At 46.3% G+C, this 16,620-nt stretch overlaps 1 protein-coding gene across 2 annotated transcripts in view; it reads left to right on the top strand.

The window, feature by feature from the left end:
• ABR (ABR activator of RhoGEF and GTPase) overlaps positions 1–16,620 on the top strand; it is a 381,876-nt gene that overhangs the window by 77,843 nt on the left and 287,413 nt on the right. Inside the window, exon 1 of one of the 2 annotated variants that reach the window (XM_040423382.1) lies at positions 2,837–2,912. The exons of the other annotated variant lie outside the window; for it this stretch is intronic. Coding sequence (XP_040279316.1) covers positions 2,852–2,912 — 61 coding nt within the window. The 5' untranslated portion in view covers positions 2,837–2,851. Of the gene's footprint in view, positions 1–2,836; positions 2,913–16,620 lie in introns of those variants that run through there. 2 annotated transcript variants of the gene reach the window in all.

Raw genomic sequence — 16,620 nt, 5'->3', positions numbered from 1 at the left:
TCAGGTTAAATTGCCACGTTGGCACTTTGCGATAAATAAAAGGTGGACAACCCCATTAACTGCAAAGTTGGCACCATCAAAACTTGTAGTGTTCATTCATTAATGGTTTTACTATAAAACCTTCAGTCTGTGAATGACCTAAGTCACTGTGTGGCACTAGGCGAAGGGGGCATTTACCTGCATGTGTGACGGGAAGGTTCCTGGTTATATTTGAAACATATCCACAGGCCTCCATTTATCAAATACTGCATTTTGGCCTCCATCAGACTGGCATCATGTCTTCGTATAGCTTTTTTTTTTGTTTTGCTATAAAGAATAGTAGATTTGATTACGCTATTTTAGAGCCATCCATTAAAAAAAAAAATTTGGATACCGTCAACTATGTTGACTGCTGTATGCCCATACATTAGCATCTTTCAGTTTTAGGTCTCGTGCACACGACTGTAGTTTTTGTTCGCATCCGATCCGCATTTTTTGCGGACAAGGATAGGACATTTCTGCAAGTGAAAAAAAATGGCAGCAGGCTCTCAGCTGGTATCTGTTTTGCAGATCTGCAAGTACAGACCACAAAAACGGCAACAGTGATGTGTCTGAGCCCTTATACATTGGGAAATCCACGTGATGTATACACGTAAGCGGTGTGAATGTCTTAGGTCTGTGGGTAAGGGTGAGCTTACGTTACCGCTAGTTATTTCTGAATATAATGGAAGTACCGGATTTGGCGTATAACTGAGCCAAACTGAGCAGAACCGATTCCACTGACTATAATGGAGTACGTTCAGTTTCCGCTTGGGATCTTGTCTTTTAACTGTACAAAAGTCCTGCGGGCAGGACTTTTTTGTCCAGTCTTTTTGGCGGAATCAGTAACAGAGAACCTGAACGGAGGCTCCAATGCAAATGTGAACAAGTCTTAAGCTAGATCATGCAACTAATGCAGGGCTTGACAAATCCCAGTCACCAGGTCGCCATGGCGATCAGTTATTTGGTCCTGGCGCTTTGGTATGTGTCAGCCCATTTTCAAAGGTGCACGGGCGACTGGTGCGGAGTGTCGGAGGGGGGGCCCGTTCTGTCCGGAGGCAGCAGGAGTGGAGATGAGCGCCTCCATTGTGGAAGCGCTCATTTCCATATTCATCTGTATCGCCGTCCTCAGGACAGCGATGTGGAGGAGCAGGGGAGAGGCACTAGACCTGTAGCCTATCTGAGGCCGGTGCAGGTGGCGCGATGATGTCATCGCGCCGCCTGAGCCTACAGTGCGGGACACAGGCCGGAAGAGGCCTGCATCGCATCACTGACAGCAGCATAAGGTAAGTATATGAGTTTATTGTTTTTATTATTTATAGTATATTGTGGCAAGAGGGTGGGGGCCCTATATACTGGCACAATAGGGGGGTAGGCACTATGGAGAAGAGGGGAAGCACTATGGGGCCCTATATACTGGCACAACATGGGGGGACACTATGGAGAAAAGGGGAAACACTATGGGGGCCCTATATACTGGCACATTATGGGGGGCACTATAGAGAAGAGGGGAAGGAGCACTATGGGGGGATTTATTGGGGGCCCTATGTACTGGCATGCATTATTGGGGTGCTCTATGGAGAAGTGGGGGGGGAGCACTATGGGGGCACCTACTGCGGGCTTTATGACACGGCTGGCTCCTAGATTCCAAGGAAATTTTGTCAAGCCCTGAACTAATGAATGTAAACCCATTCCCCTATAGCAGAGCTTCAAGTTCAGTGCTGATGCCCCTTTAATTGGGAATCTGCCAAAGACATTATATATTAGGCCAATAAGAGCAGCTGAAATTAAAACCCTGTTTGCTTTAATGATATAGTCTGGTGTCTGCAGGCGTCATTCTCCCAGCGAGTTCATCGATTTGTTGGCTGACATAGTAGCGGCTCTGCTTACAAGGCTTAACACATTTGTGCAGACCCAGGATTTCATTACAGAATACGGCTGGCACCGACGGTGGCAAATTGGTTAACACACTTGTGATTTCAGCAGGTTTATAAGGGGAGAGAGGCTGCGACAGAACCTCTGTGGGTCTCACCGGCACTAGAGAGTGTGGCACAACTGCCGGCTACAATCTTTACGAGCAGGTGGTCTTTCTCAGAAAAGCACTATTGTGCCTGGCCTTGCTGCCATGGAGACCCCCCTCACAATGATATCATCTTCTCCAGGGGTTTCCCCAGAGACGGCGTAGTAGTAGAAGAGTTGGGGTGCAGGGATCTCTGCATAGAGGCACTGCTCATGATCATGCAGAACCGGGCGAGCGGCATCGTTGAGGTTAGACAGGGCAGGTCTCGGTGAGGCTGTGGTCCTCAGCAGGTGCCTAGTGGAGCACAGGCTCTGTTGAGGACACGGTTAATTACCATCTGCATCCAAAGGGAAAACCATCCGCCCATCTGTCAGTTTCAGGACCAGAGCTTCCCTTAACCCACCCCCTTTCCACCTAACGCAGCCCCCTCCCCTGCATCCTCTCAGTGTAAACACACAGGGAGAACTTCAGGCACACAAAGCATCAGCCCTCTCCCTCCATTCATGTCTGAGCTTGGATCTTTTTAGCATCCTTGATATACTGGAACCTTCCTTCTCTGGTAGAACCTCTGCTGCTTGCCTCCCCTCGCTCTCCTCTCTCCTACCTTCCTTCTTGTGCTCCTTTCCTCTGCAAAGCTTTGGCCTGTCCCCTGCAGTCTTCTGTCCTTTGCGCTTTACCTTATTGCTCCCTCTCTGAGACATGAAACGCTTACTTCCCCAGGCAGCTGCCGTCCTGGTCTGACCATCTTCCCAGGGTCACTGGTCTTTGATGAAATGCAGGTTGGGATCTGAAGGACTTCGAGAATCCGACACCATGGAGCCTGTGAGCCACCAAGGAATGCCTCGTCTCTCCTGGATAGATACCCTCTACAGCAGTAAGTGTCTGCCTGCACTCGCCGTGTATTATGGGGGTCTGCATGGTCGAGGTCTCCAGTCGATAAATCCATCATTCCTTTATTCCTTCTGTCATTATTCGTGCTATGGATCACATTTGTTTAGTACGTTACCGCTTCTTGACTAATAACTTATTCTTGACGCTCTTCCAAAAAGTCACTTGTGGTTTGTTGATTTATTTCTTAGATCTATATGTTCTTGTTTTTTTATTTTTTTATTTTTTTTTGTGTGTTAACATTCATCTATCTTCTATCATGTGTGGGTCATTGAACCTTTCACGCACACGGGCATCTGGGCACTTCATATAGTATGTAGCTTAGTGAGTGCCTATAGGCGAAGTACATGTATATTAGTAATGCCAGTACATATGTCCAGAGGCTGAACTCGCATTCATCATCATCATCGCAGGTCCTAGATGTTTATCGAGAGAGGTGCAATTTCCTGTGGTCTGTCAGAATGTATTTTATATATTCTTCGGGCGGCACAAGCTTTTTGTGGCTGGTTTCGTTCAGACGTGGCCTGCTTTGTTAATATTTTGCCTTCTCTACCTTTTGTACTATGCAGTAAGCAGTATTCATTTTCTATACAATATGCTCCCGGCTTCTTGCTCCCCTCCCCTACGTGCTCCTGTTCACATCTGGTATTCTGTGCTCATTTTCTCCCAGCTGGGGCTGGCATCGCTGCTCAAATTAGTCTGGCATTGGATTGATCAGCTGTCTGCGCTGTCTAGATGTGTGGCAGATCCAGGCCCTTTGATTTTTGCTCTCCCTTTTGGATAGGGAGAGTACAGTATGTGTGCAGACGTACAAATGCATACAACGCATACCCTGCATCGCCCTACATTCCCCCCCCCCCCCTGCGTATGTGTATTATAATGTCTTTAGAGAGGTCTGCAAATATCCGCACCCAAGATTCACATGAATATTTGGGGGGGGGGGAGAAACATACACAAAATGTGCAAATCTGTACACTGCCATGTATAGTTATTTTTTTCCTCTGTAGTTGGACATATGTAAAGTTGGTACACTGGCGCACAGGATGGACAGCTCTGAAGCTCTTGATCTCCTTTCCGGGATCATGATGGTGGAAGTTGGTTCCAGCTTATTAATATTCCTAGATTAAAAATTCATAGGGAGTGTAAAACAGGATAATTACCGGTTTTGATTTAGATCAGCCTGGGATTGACGGGGTTAATCTATATCGGAATATTGGACACGAGCATTTATCTGTTTTTTGTTTGTTTTTTCTCTCCAGTTTTTGGGCGAAAACTGTATTAATGGCAGAGGCTCGAGCATTTTCCTTGAGAGCCCGGTGCCATTTCTTGACTGACAGCTTAGTTTTATGCGGTGCTGATGGCTGTCTCCTGGCAGAGCCGATAAGGGAGGGAGTGTTTCTGCAAATGCAGCGTCTGAAAGCTGTAAAATTGCTGTATTGCGATTTTCTGTAAACAGCAAATCACCTGGAAAATGACACAGTGCCGTGTCTTCCGGTTACAGACGTGTATTGCAGTCCCCGGCGATAACGTTACACTGACGTACCGTGCGGCTTAGTCACTGGCAATCATGACGGTATTGTACTGGTGCATTCATGTGTGAATGCTGGGAATTTATACATTTAGGAAAACCTGGTTTAAAGAATTAGTTTTACCTCTCATTCCTACATTGAATGTAAAGTAAAACAAACCCGAGCAGCACGTCATCTGTTTTACATCTATTGACCATTATTAATAGGCCGCTAATATAATCTATACACACACTATTACACACACAAACTGATCCGCTATAACATTACCACCACCTGCCTAATATTGTGTAGTTCCCCTCGGACCTATAAACTCCTCTCACCCACGTAGGCAGGTACTCTACATCTATCTGGCACCAAGGTGTTAGCAGCAGGTCCATAAAGTTTACCTAACCCTTCTATACACTTTATTAAAACCTATTGTGAATGCCATAAAATTAATGCTTCTATTATACTTATTTTTTAAAAAAAATTATAGCGAAATAGGCACCTGAAGTTTAGGTGGCTCTAGCGCTTTGCAATCCGTACTCCTGCCATCTAGGCCAGGCTTTAGCAGAGCGGACAGGCAGGAACAGCAATCTGGGCCTTGCAGTGGAATTCATACTCCCATACACCACTGACATGGCAAATGCAAAGCGCTATATGTGCCTGAACGTCAGGTGCCTATTTGGTTAGAAAAACATAAAAAAAAAAAAAGCTGATTAGTAAAATATATTTTATGGACTTTTACACTAGATTTTAATAAAGTGAATAGAAAGTTTTAGGTGCACTGTAAGTCCTTTGGAGGATATTTATCAAACTGGTGTAAAGTAGAACTGGCTTAGTTGCCCATAGCAACCAATCCGATTCCACCTTTACATTTTCCAAAGGAGCTCCAAAAAATGAAAGGTGGAATCTGATTGGTTGCTATGGGAAACTAAGCCAGTTCTACTTTACACCAGTTTGATAAATGACCCCAATTAAGTTGCAAGTAGGGGCCTCCATTAATCGGCATTGTTTTCCAGTAATTTGGAGTGAACCCCAAACAGCTTCTGAGCAATTTTTGCAGGGTGGCAGGAGCATTAGCCGATTGAAAGAGACCCCTTCAGCAAGTGGCATTTATCATGTAGAGGAAGTTAATACAAGGCACTTACTAATGTATTGTGATTCTCCATATTGCCTCCTTTGCTGGTTAGATTCATTTTTCCATCGCTTTATACACTGCTGATATCCAGGGCTTATGACCACCCTGGGGGGGTCGTGCTTACACACTTTAGGAAAAGTCGTCGACCTCCCTGGTGGCCGGGACTGTGTCAACGCACATAGGCTAGTGCTTTTTCCTATAGTGTGCAAGCACGGCCACTGCTGATGGATTGCAGGGTGGTTCTAACCATGGAAACGAGCAGTGTATAATGTGATGGAAAACGAATCAAGCCAGCAAAGGAGACCATATGGACAATCGCAACATATTAGTAAGTGCCTTGTATTACCTTTCTCTACCTGATAAAAGCCATTTGAGGAAGTGAGACAACCCTTTTAAGGGGATACCGCTGCCATGAAAGTGGGTACTAGGTCTGCATCAGTGTTTAGGTAGGTGGTATGAGCATCCTGGTGCCATCTCTTTAGGTAGGTGATGCACACGTGATATGAAGGAGGAATGGTTTGTCAGAGAAGGCCACCTTCTTCCATTGCTCCATGATTCAGTTTGGATGCTCATGTGTTGGCACTCTGACCAGTCTGCAGCTATGTAGCCCCCAAACACAACAGGCTATGTTTGCACTGTGTTCTGACCCTTTTCCATCATAGCCAGCAATCCCTTTTTCACCAGTTTGTGCTACAGTAGCTCTTCTGTGGGATCAGACCAGATGGGCTAGCCTTCACACCACATTCGTACTAGTGAGCTTTGGCCTTGGACCACGTAGCTGATTCACGAGTTGTCCTTCCCTGGACAGCTAACCCTTGCATGTCGGAAGCCTCATACAAGACCTGCCATTTTGGAAATGCTCTGACCCAATTGTTTAACCATCACAGTTTAGCCCTTGTTCAGGTCCCTGAGATCGTACACATTTCCACATTTTTTCTATGTTCAACGCGTCAAGTTCACTTGTTAATACATCTCACCCCTTGACAGGTGCCATTGTCAGGAGATAAGCATTGTTCCTCACCTGTCACTGGTTTTAAAGCTATTGCTGATCTGTGTATATAAAAACTAATGTGCAAGCGAAGAAATTGGTTGTAGAAACCAAGCCGATCAGTTCTTTCATTTTAACCAGTGGAAATATGATTGAATCTGGTTTTAGACTTTGCCAGTTTTTACATGAGCCTTGTGGCTGATGCGGCTCGGTTTCCTGCCATGAAAAGATTGCGCTACAGATATATGTTCGGCGTGTACATGGCGAGGTTCCTCTAGTGCGGAGAAACACAACCTTTTTTTCAGCCCCAGGGCCACACTTTCATACTGAGCAACTCCCAAGGGCCAAAAAAACAACTTAAAGGGGGGTATTACCATCTGACACATTTATGGCATATGAAAAGTGCAAGTTCCTCTTTAAGGACACCCACCTATTGAGGGAGTGGTGCCCCCTTCTCCCGATTTTGCACATTAGAGAGACCATGCATGCATGTGGTTCTTTCCATTGAAAATTATGGGTGTTGTGGTAACCACCTAGCAAGCGCCAAATGGGGTTGTATAACTACAACTCCCAGCAGCATACCCAGACAGCCTACAGGAGGGCATGATGGGAGTTGTAGTTTTACAACAGCTGGAGGACTGCACGTTGAGCATCCCTGGTCTAGAGGGTTGGGGCCGCACCAAATGGCATTGCAGGATGCATGTGGCACACCCCCTGCTGTAGTGTATACAGCGACATGCCCGTAGACATTAAAAGCCAAACACTGCAAGGGTGACCGGTGTACATATACCCCCAGTGCCGTGTGTCCAGGGCCTAAGGACAGGTTTCATTTTCCCCCAGTTTGCGTACATTGCTTTTAGGGTGTCCTCGTGGCAGGATTAGTGCCCGCTTAGGTTTGGCATCCACTGATGAGGAGGAAACGTCGGATTATCACCCGCTCTGATACAGATTTGTAGGATCTGAGAACCCCACGATTTGCCTCTTCTTGACCTGCGAATACTTTTTGGAATGGTGCATGCGGCATTGTATCCTTCAGAGAAGAAAAAACATGTGGCGCGGAAAAAATAGAATACATTTGCTTCAATCGATAAAAGCCTATATAAAGTGAGGGCTATGTCGTATTTCATACTGATCGATGCTCTGGAAGGAGAAGCTGCAGGGACTAGATCGGGTTGGATTGGATTATATTCTGTTTTCATACATCTATCTAAACCTATGGCAGATCACACAGTACAATCTGCAGGGGTGCAAATATATAATCAATGGACTTTACACAGGAGCGTCTCCTGCCAGTATAATCTGCCGTAATCCATTTAATGCACACCCTGTGTACTTAAAATGGGGACTCTGCTTAAAGATGAAGTTTTGCTTTGTTAACCTTCATTCTAGGTTTCAGACTCCCAGATCGTGTCCTCTGCTTGAGACATTTCATGCTCTCTAGTGTTGTCACTCACCTAGGATGGATATTATTCATATACCGTAGTCTGTATTAGTCATGGGGTCGTCGTATTCATCAGCTAGTCATTCTGTATGAGATGCTCAGACGTCTTAAACCCCCCCCCCCCCCTTATGTCGTCTTGCAGATATGCAATTTGTTAAATTGAGATGCTGATTAAATTAAATTGATCCTTCCTACTTAACGGGAATCTGTCATGTCATTCTCACCTATATAATTAACAGCATTGCCCCATGGAAGATCATAGAAGATTGCAAACACATTCCAGACATACCTGGGTGCAATTTGTGTTTTTATTCCAGGTCCAGAAAAAGTGCTTTTATTCTCCTGGAAAACCGCTCCCATGTGGGGGTTTTGCTGTTCCAAGTACCCACAGCAAACCAGACAGGGCTCATGCACACTGGATGAGGGATGTCAAACTCATGGCCCTCCAGCCGTTGCAATGGAGTTTTCCCATTGTAAACCTTCATTGCAGTCCACAATGCACAGGTACTGATGTAAGCGTACGCAGGGCCAATTCACTTAGGTTCTGTATGCACTACTTTTTTGCAGTGCGGAGGTACGGACATGGTGCTTCCGTGAGGTTCTATACCTCTGTTCTGCACCGCACTTTCCAGATTGTGGACCCATTCAAGTGAATGGGTCCACATCCGTAATGCAGTGCACAAACGGCCGGTGCCTGTATATTGCGTACCCGCAATACGGGCACCGGCTGACAACGGTCGTGTGCATGAGCCCTTAAGAAGAGGATGGGGCTGCTTTAGCTGCACATATTTTGGGTTTGGTAACAGCTGGCATTCCAAGCTTTCAAACAATACCAGTATCGGGGCATTATATCCATTACATGTGCAGATATAGCTGTTAGAAATCGAGTCAGGAGTGAAAGCAGTGAAAGCTCTTTTTACTTGCATTTTCTGCCTTCCTGATTTCTAACAGCTAAATCTTCAGATTTAATGTATACAATGCTGTGAGATCTGTATTGGAGCGGCGAGGAGCAGGTAAGTATAGGTTTTTTCACAGGTACTGCTGGGTAGTGGGGAATTTAAGAAACCAAAACCTGGACAACCCCTTAATTGTAAAGTTAGATCTTTTTCATTTATTTATTTTTGGACAGACTGTTCAGAATAAACTATAGGGATGAAGCCTGTTCAGTGCCAAGCTTCCCGCTTGTGTAATCCCTGAATCAGCAGGGCTTAATGCTGAGATGGAGCTAATAGTTGATAATCCACTGTATACGGCCGGGAATCCCAGTGGGTGAAGGCTTCGCTGGCATAGTTCTGTTTCCTCATGTGTTCTCATCACTGGTGCTCGGCAGTCATCCTCACAGCAGTGCCACTAAGTGCCAGCTGACATTGGGACTGTTCATTGGCATCATTAAGTGGCTCATATTAATGCGCTTCTCAAACACATCCTGCAAAAATATCTGCACAGGAAATGTGGATGAAGGACATCTATATCTGAAGATCGCTGAGAGAACAGGAAAGGGATTTATATTTTATATCAGTCTAATAAACTATAAAGCAATGGCTTCTCTTGGCAGTAAAGCCCTGCATTCATGTCTCTGGGGATGAAGAACTGTAGAAATGACTGTAAAGGTGGTTAATTGTTCTACTAATGTAGACGTTAATAGAGATGACCTATCCTCTGGATAGGCGATCAGTATCTGATCGGTGGAGGTCCGACACCTGGTGCAGCTCGAGAGAAGTCTTGGAGACGGGAGTGAGAGGTTCGGATTTTGGTGGATGTTAGTTATAAGTAAGCTAGTGCCTGCTTCTTCAATCTCTTTGGTGGGTCGCCATTTATAGAGTTTAAAACAAAGGACTTCCATTTAAAGAGGACCTCTCACCTCTCCAGAAATGTCCTTTTTAGTAAATGTTACATGAAATGACAATTGTGAAGCCTCTGTTCGTATGTCTCTGTGTTTTGCTGTTCCTCTGTTATATTTTTTAGGTGTTCATGAATACGGTAAATTTCCAAATGGGTGCTCCCAGTTTTGGGGGGGGCGGGGGGGGGGGGCGGTCCAATTAGTGCTTGCAGTGTCACTGTTCAGAGACGCACCCTTTTGACAAGGGGGAGAGATACACCCAGTTGGCAATTTATTCTTAAATTTATAGTCTGAACATGGAATAATAGAGGAAAGGCACAAGAGAAATAGTTATAAGAAAAAATCCAAAATTATTTCATGGGGAATACAAGTAATTATTGAACAGACATTTCGGGAGAGATGACAGACTTTTTTTTTTTTTTTAAAAGGGTGTACCAGCAAAGTGCAGCTGCTTCTGGCACCAATGGACAAACATCTGGTTTTGCTGGAGGAAGCCCCAACCAGCCAGGCGTTTTTCCAGCAAAAAAATGGATTACATGATGGTCATAGAGATGAATAGCCATCCATGCAGTACAAGGACGAGTCAAGTCCACCAAAATGTGTGGAGCACATTTGTGTTCTGCCTCGGAGGGGGATCACTTATGGACAAGGGGCTATCTTCACGAGACACGTTACTATATGCGGAAGGTTTAATGTGGTCTTCTATCTTATAAACTGATGGCATATACCAGGGATATGCCAGTACTTTGATTGGTGAGGACCTGTGCCCTAAGAATAAAGGGGTTGCAGCATTGGTTCAAATGGATGGGGCCAGCTGCAGTCTCCAGGTGCACGACGATACCGGAAAAATTTAGAAGTGGGCCCAGCGATGACCTCTCTATGTTCATCAGTATTGTAGCAGGAGCTTCTGAGCTCAGTACTAAACTACTTAATGCCACAAAGCCGTATTGTATAGGTGTGATGTTTAGTTAAAGGGGTTCCTCCTGAAACTGGGCAACACATGCCGTCTGCGTGTATGTATAGTGCTATGGAATAAATGGCGCTTTAATTATAAATAATAATCGTAACTTACCTGACATCCCATGGTGGCGTCAAGTTGACAGCACATGACCAATCACTGGCTTCTTCGTAGCACCTCTGAGACCAGTGATTGGCTGCAGCTGAGTAAACAGAGCCCGGCCAGGAGAACCGGAGCAGCGGTGTTGGATCTGTTAGGTAAGTAGTGATCTATTCTTTATTGCAGGCAGATCACAGGTGTTGGCCAGTTTCCTCCTAAAACAGGACACTCCCTTTAATAATAAAGGTCTGTATCATAGTCTGATGGTTTAGATGAAAATATTCACTCTAAACCTCTCTGGTCTATAATGATATAAGCCTGTGACGTGAGATGATGTATACACAATACGGATAAGTTGTGAATTAGCTCTATTGAATTTCAATGTAACTGTTCCATGTGTGATATTTCTGGGACAGTTCTTTGTGAACATACTGTACTAGTGATGAGCAAATCGGGTTTGTCCATCCAAAGCAGAACATGATTCGTTCATCTCTATCACTGAATTTCACTAACATCCCTATCTCGATACATGCTGTAAAATGTATGGACTCCGGTGAGGCTGGGCCCAGATTCATGGCGTTCACCCCAATCATTAATGTATCCAGGTTGGGATTTTAATGAAATTCAGTGATGGAGATGAACGAATCGGTTTGTCCAAAGTAGGTTGAACCTGATTCACTCATCACTAAAACATACCCTTATTTTCTATATCTTGCTGACGCTAACAATCCATGGGTAGACTGTATTCTGCCACAGATGTATGTGAGAGAAGTCTCTGATGGATGTGAGTGACAATCTCTTGTACAAGCAATGGAAGATTGTGAACTTGCTATATGCATCCCCCTAGCAACACCAAGATGCTCATAATTTGACATTTCCTGGAATTTCATTCAATTATGTTTCTCAATATTTTGGTGACCAATGTCATAACGAGGCATAACCCATCACCCGTACATAGTAAAACACTGTAACACTGACATGGAAAAGGACCTAGGAATTTTTGTGAACAGCAAACTAAGCTGTAGAAACCAGTGTCAGGCAGCTGCTGCCAAGGCCAGTAAGATAATGGGTTGCATCAAAAGGGGTATAGATGCCCGTGATGAGAACCTAGTCCTACCACTTTACAAATCACTGGTCAGACCACACATGGAGAACTGTGTACAGCTCTGGGCTCCTGTGAACAAGGCAGACATAGCAGAGCTGGAGAGGGTCCAGAGGAGGGCCACTAAAGTAATAACTGGAATGGGGCAACTACAGTACCCTGAAAGATTATCATAATTAGGGTTATTCACTTTAGAAAAAAGACTGAGGGGAGATCTAATTACTATGTATAAATATATCAGGGGTCAGTATAGAGATCTCTCCCATCATCTATTTATCCCCAGGACTGTGACGAGGGGACATCCTCTGCGTCTGGAGGAAAGAAGGTTTGTACACAAACATAGAAGAGGATTCTTTACGGTAAGAGCAGTTAGACTATGGAACTCTCTGCCTGAGGAGGTGGTGATGGTGAGTACAATAAAGGAATTCAAGAGGGGCCTGGATGTATTTCTGGAGTGTAATAATATTACAGGCTATAGCTACGAGAGGGGTCGTTGATCCAGGGAGTTATTCTGATTGCCTGAATGGAGTCGGGAAGGAATTTTTTCCCCTTTTAAGTGGGGAAAATTTGCTTCTACCGAACAGTTTTTTTTTTTTTTTTTGTTTTTTTTTTACCTTCCTCTGGATCAACTTCCAGGATAACAGGCCGAACTGGATGGACAGATGTCTTTTTTTGGCCTTATATACACTGTTCAAAAAAAATAAAGGGAACACTTAAACAACACAATGTAACTCCAAGTCAATCACACTTCTGTGAAATCAAACTGTCCACTTAGGAAGCAACACTGAGTGACAATCAATTTCACATGCTGTTGTGCAAATGGGATAGACAACAGGTGGAAATTATAGGCAATTAGCAAGACACCCCCAATAAAGAAGTGGTTCTGCAGGTGGTGACCACAGACCACGTCTCAGTTCCTATGCTTCCTGGCTGATGTTTTGGTCACTTTTGAATGCTGGCGGTGCTTTCACTCTAGTGGTAGCATGAGACTGAGTCTACAACCCACACAAGTGGCTCAGGTAGTGCAGCTTATCAGGGATGGCACATCAATGCGACCTGTGGCAAGAAGGTTTGCTGTGTCTGTCAGCGTAGTGTCCAGAGCATGGAGGCGCTACCAGGAGACAGGCCAGTACATCAGGAGACGTGGAGGAGGCCGTAGGAGGGCGACAACCAGGGGTCGAGTCGAGGGGGAACGCGTGGGAACGGCATTCCTGCACTTTTTTCATGGCAGGAACGCCGTTCCCTTTCAGGGCAAAAGGACCAGGAGGGGAAGCGGTGAAATCAGATTCACAGGGGGCGGAGCGGAGGCGAGGCCCTGCGTGACTCGCACTGTGCAGGGCAGGCTAAGTGAGGAGGGAAGGGGAGCGGCTTCAGTTGAGGACGGAAGACTCAGTGATTCCCCCCTCCCCCCTCCTGGCTGAGAGCTCCCCTCCTCCTATCCTGAGCCTGCGACTGGCGTACCTACTATATAGGCAGACCACGCAGCTGCTATGGGGCCCGTGAGGAAGGGGGGGCCCTGCAGTGGAGGAGAGTCCCCGCCCCTGTCTATCTTCCTAACTGTCTCCCGTCTGCTAGCCCCGCCTCCTAGCTCCGCCTCCTGTCTGTTAGCTCCGCCCCCGCCTGATTCCTCTGGATTGCCACAACCAGTAATGAAGTAAGTGACAGCTTGTAGGCGAGGACAGTGCAGAGGTGTGTGTGTGGAGGAGTCACTCAGCTTTCCCAGGCTATTCCTCTGCACATATGCCATTCAGAACAGGAGGGAAGCTGGGTGTCACTACATTATGTAATGTGACTCAGCTTTCCTGATGTCCTGCATGGCACAAGTGCAGAGGCATGAGAAGATATGAGGGTTGTGTTACTCAGCTTTCTCATGTCTCTCCACATGTGCCATGCAGGAGAGCAGAAAAGCTGGGTGCTATTACATCATGTCAATGAGATTTCCTGCTATCCTGCAAGGCATAAAAGCTATGGGGCCCAATGATTTCTGTGTACGCCCCTGCCTGACTGTCTGCTGAGGTGAGCGTGGCTGGACCATCCGACCGGACCGGGGTCCTGGTGGTCCGGTCCAGACCAGTCTAAGTGTCTGTGACTGTCCCTGAGTGAGTCCGGGGGCCCTAACCCGCCTGGTGGGAGCGCCGGTGGCCAGCAGCCCCAGACCAGACCAGACCAGTCAATACCCACTCTTTTATCTCAGTCAGGACTCTCATCAGATTTGACTGCAGGCAGCACAGCAGCAGGCCAGAAGAGATCGATCAGCCAGGATTAATGTGCACAGCCTGGGTGGGAGGCCCCCCTTACCCTGGCCTTAGGCAAGTAACAAACTGCCCCCCCCTCCTCAATCTTAGGCAAGTGACAAACCCAGCACTGCTACATCTACAATGAGCAACTACAACAAATGTAATGCCAAACTGCAGTTCCTCTATGCGATTGTGATGCCTCAGATAGCTTCCACTGGACCCACAGCCTGTGGGTCCAGTGGAAGCTATCCAAGGCATCACATAGAGGAACTGCAGTTTGGCATTACATTTGTTGTAGTTGCTCATTGTAGATGTAGCAGTGCTGGGTTTGTCACTTGCCTAAGAATGAGGGGGGCAGTTTGTCACTTGCCTAAGGGGGGGCCTCCCACTGTGCACATTAATCCTGGCTGATCGATCGCTGCTGCTCTCACATCTGATGAGAGATTTCCTAAGGGGGTATTGACTGGCATTAGGGACGGGCTGGTGGATGAGGGCAGCCACCCAGTCCTGCCTATGGATCACCCAGTTTGCACTTAGCTATGCCCAGGCCCCATGCCAGAGGGTCCCTGATGTATTAACTGACCAATAACATGGAGATCCCAGTGCCAGCTGCCTTGCTGGTGGACGATTGGCATATACTTATGCTGTGGGCCACAGCAGAAGTATATGCCAATCGTCCACCAGCAAGGCAGCTGGCACTGGGATCTCCATGTTTATTTCATGTTAATTTTGCAGTTGTTTGTGTAAACTGGCACTTTACAATAAATTTTGCACTGGATTTTCAGCGAAATATATATATATTTTTTTTTTGGGGGGGGGGGGGGGGGGGGGGGTTGCAGTGGATCTTGGGTAAGTTCCCACACTTTTTTCCCCAGGACTTGACCCCTGGCGACAACCCAGCAGCAGGACCGCTATCTCCGCCTTTGTGCAAGGAGGAACAGGAGGAGCACTGCCAGAGCCCTGCAAAATGACCTCCAGCAGGAGGCAAATGTGCATGTGTCTGCTCAAACGGTCAGAAACAGACTCCAGGAGGGTGATATGAGGACCCGATGTCCACAGGTGGGGGTTGTGCTTACAGCCCAACACCGTGCAGGACGTTTGGCATTTGCCAGAGAACACCAAGATTGGCAAATTCGCCACTGGCGCCCTGTGCTCTTCACAGATGAAAGCAGGTTCACACTGAGCACATGTGACAGACGTAACAGACTCTTGAGACGCCGTGGAGAACGTTCTGCTGCCTGCAACATCCTCTAGCATGACCGATTTGGCATTGGGTCAGTAATGGTGTGGGGTGGCATTTCTTTGGAGGGCCTCACAGCCCTCCATGTGCTTGCCAGAGGTAGCCTGACTGCCATTAGGTACCGAGATGAGATCCTCAGACCCCTTGTGAGACCATATGCTGGTGCGGTTGGCCCTGGGTTCCTCCTAATGCAAGACAATGCTAGACCTCATGTGGCTGGAGTGTGTCAGCAGTTCCTGCAAGACTAAGGCATTGATGCTATGGACTGGCCCGCCCGTTCCCCAGACCTGAATCCAATTGAGCACATCTGGGACATCATGTCTCGCTCTATCCACCAACGTCACGTTGCACCACAGACTGTCCAGGAGTTGGCAAATGCTTTAGTCCAGGTCTGGGAGGAGATCCCTCAGGAGACCGTCCGCCACCTCATCAGGAGCATGCACAGGCATTGTAGGGAGGTCATACAGGCACGTGGAGGCCACACACACTACTGAGCCTCATTTTGACTTGTTTTAAGGACATTACATCAAAGTTGGATCAGCCTGTAGTGTGTTTTTCCACTTTAATTTTGAGTGTGACTCCAAATCCAGACCTCCATGGGTTGAAAAATTTGATTTTCATTTATTTTTTATTTTTGTGTGATTTTGTTGTCAGCACATTCAACTATGTAAAGAACAAAGTATTTCAGAAGAATATTTAATTAATTCAGATCTAGAATGTGTTATTTTTGTGTTCCCTTTATTTTTTTGAGCAGTGTACAATGTACTATGTTACTATCAGCACCCCTGGGGAGCTTTTAAGGATAATTGTCCAATAAGCTAGCGCAGTCCTCCACTGCTAAAAGGATTAACATTAAATGGTGTAATATGTAGTTTCCTGTCTACAGGCTGAAAAAGGGTTAATTGGCCTTAGATTCATTTGCCAGGTGGGGTTGTTTCTACCCACCGCTTAGGGAGTGGCTTAGATTGGCTGATGCAGTTAGTTGGAGCTGAGACAGTGAGTAGAGAGGAAGCAGTGCCTGCCTCTGAAGAAGCAAATGAGGATTTATTCTGAAGGTAGAACAACCTGTAAAAGGAGCGTTTTGAGTGTCGGACCGCGCTGCTTCACTCTCCATCAAGGGGTATCTTCTCACAATGGGAT

Source organism: Bufo bufo, chromosome 3, assembly GCF_905171765.1.
Source record: "Bufo bufo chromosome 3, aBufBuf1.1, whole genome shotgun sequence".
Taxonomy (NCBI): Eukaryota; Metazoa; Chordata; class Amphibia; order Anura; family Bufonidae; genus Bufo; species Bufo bufo.
Note: the sequence above shows the minus strand (reverse complement) of the source record. Positions and strands in the feature narration are given on the sequence as shown.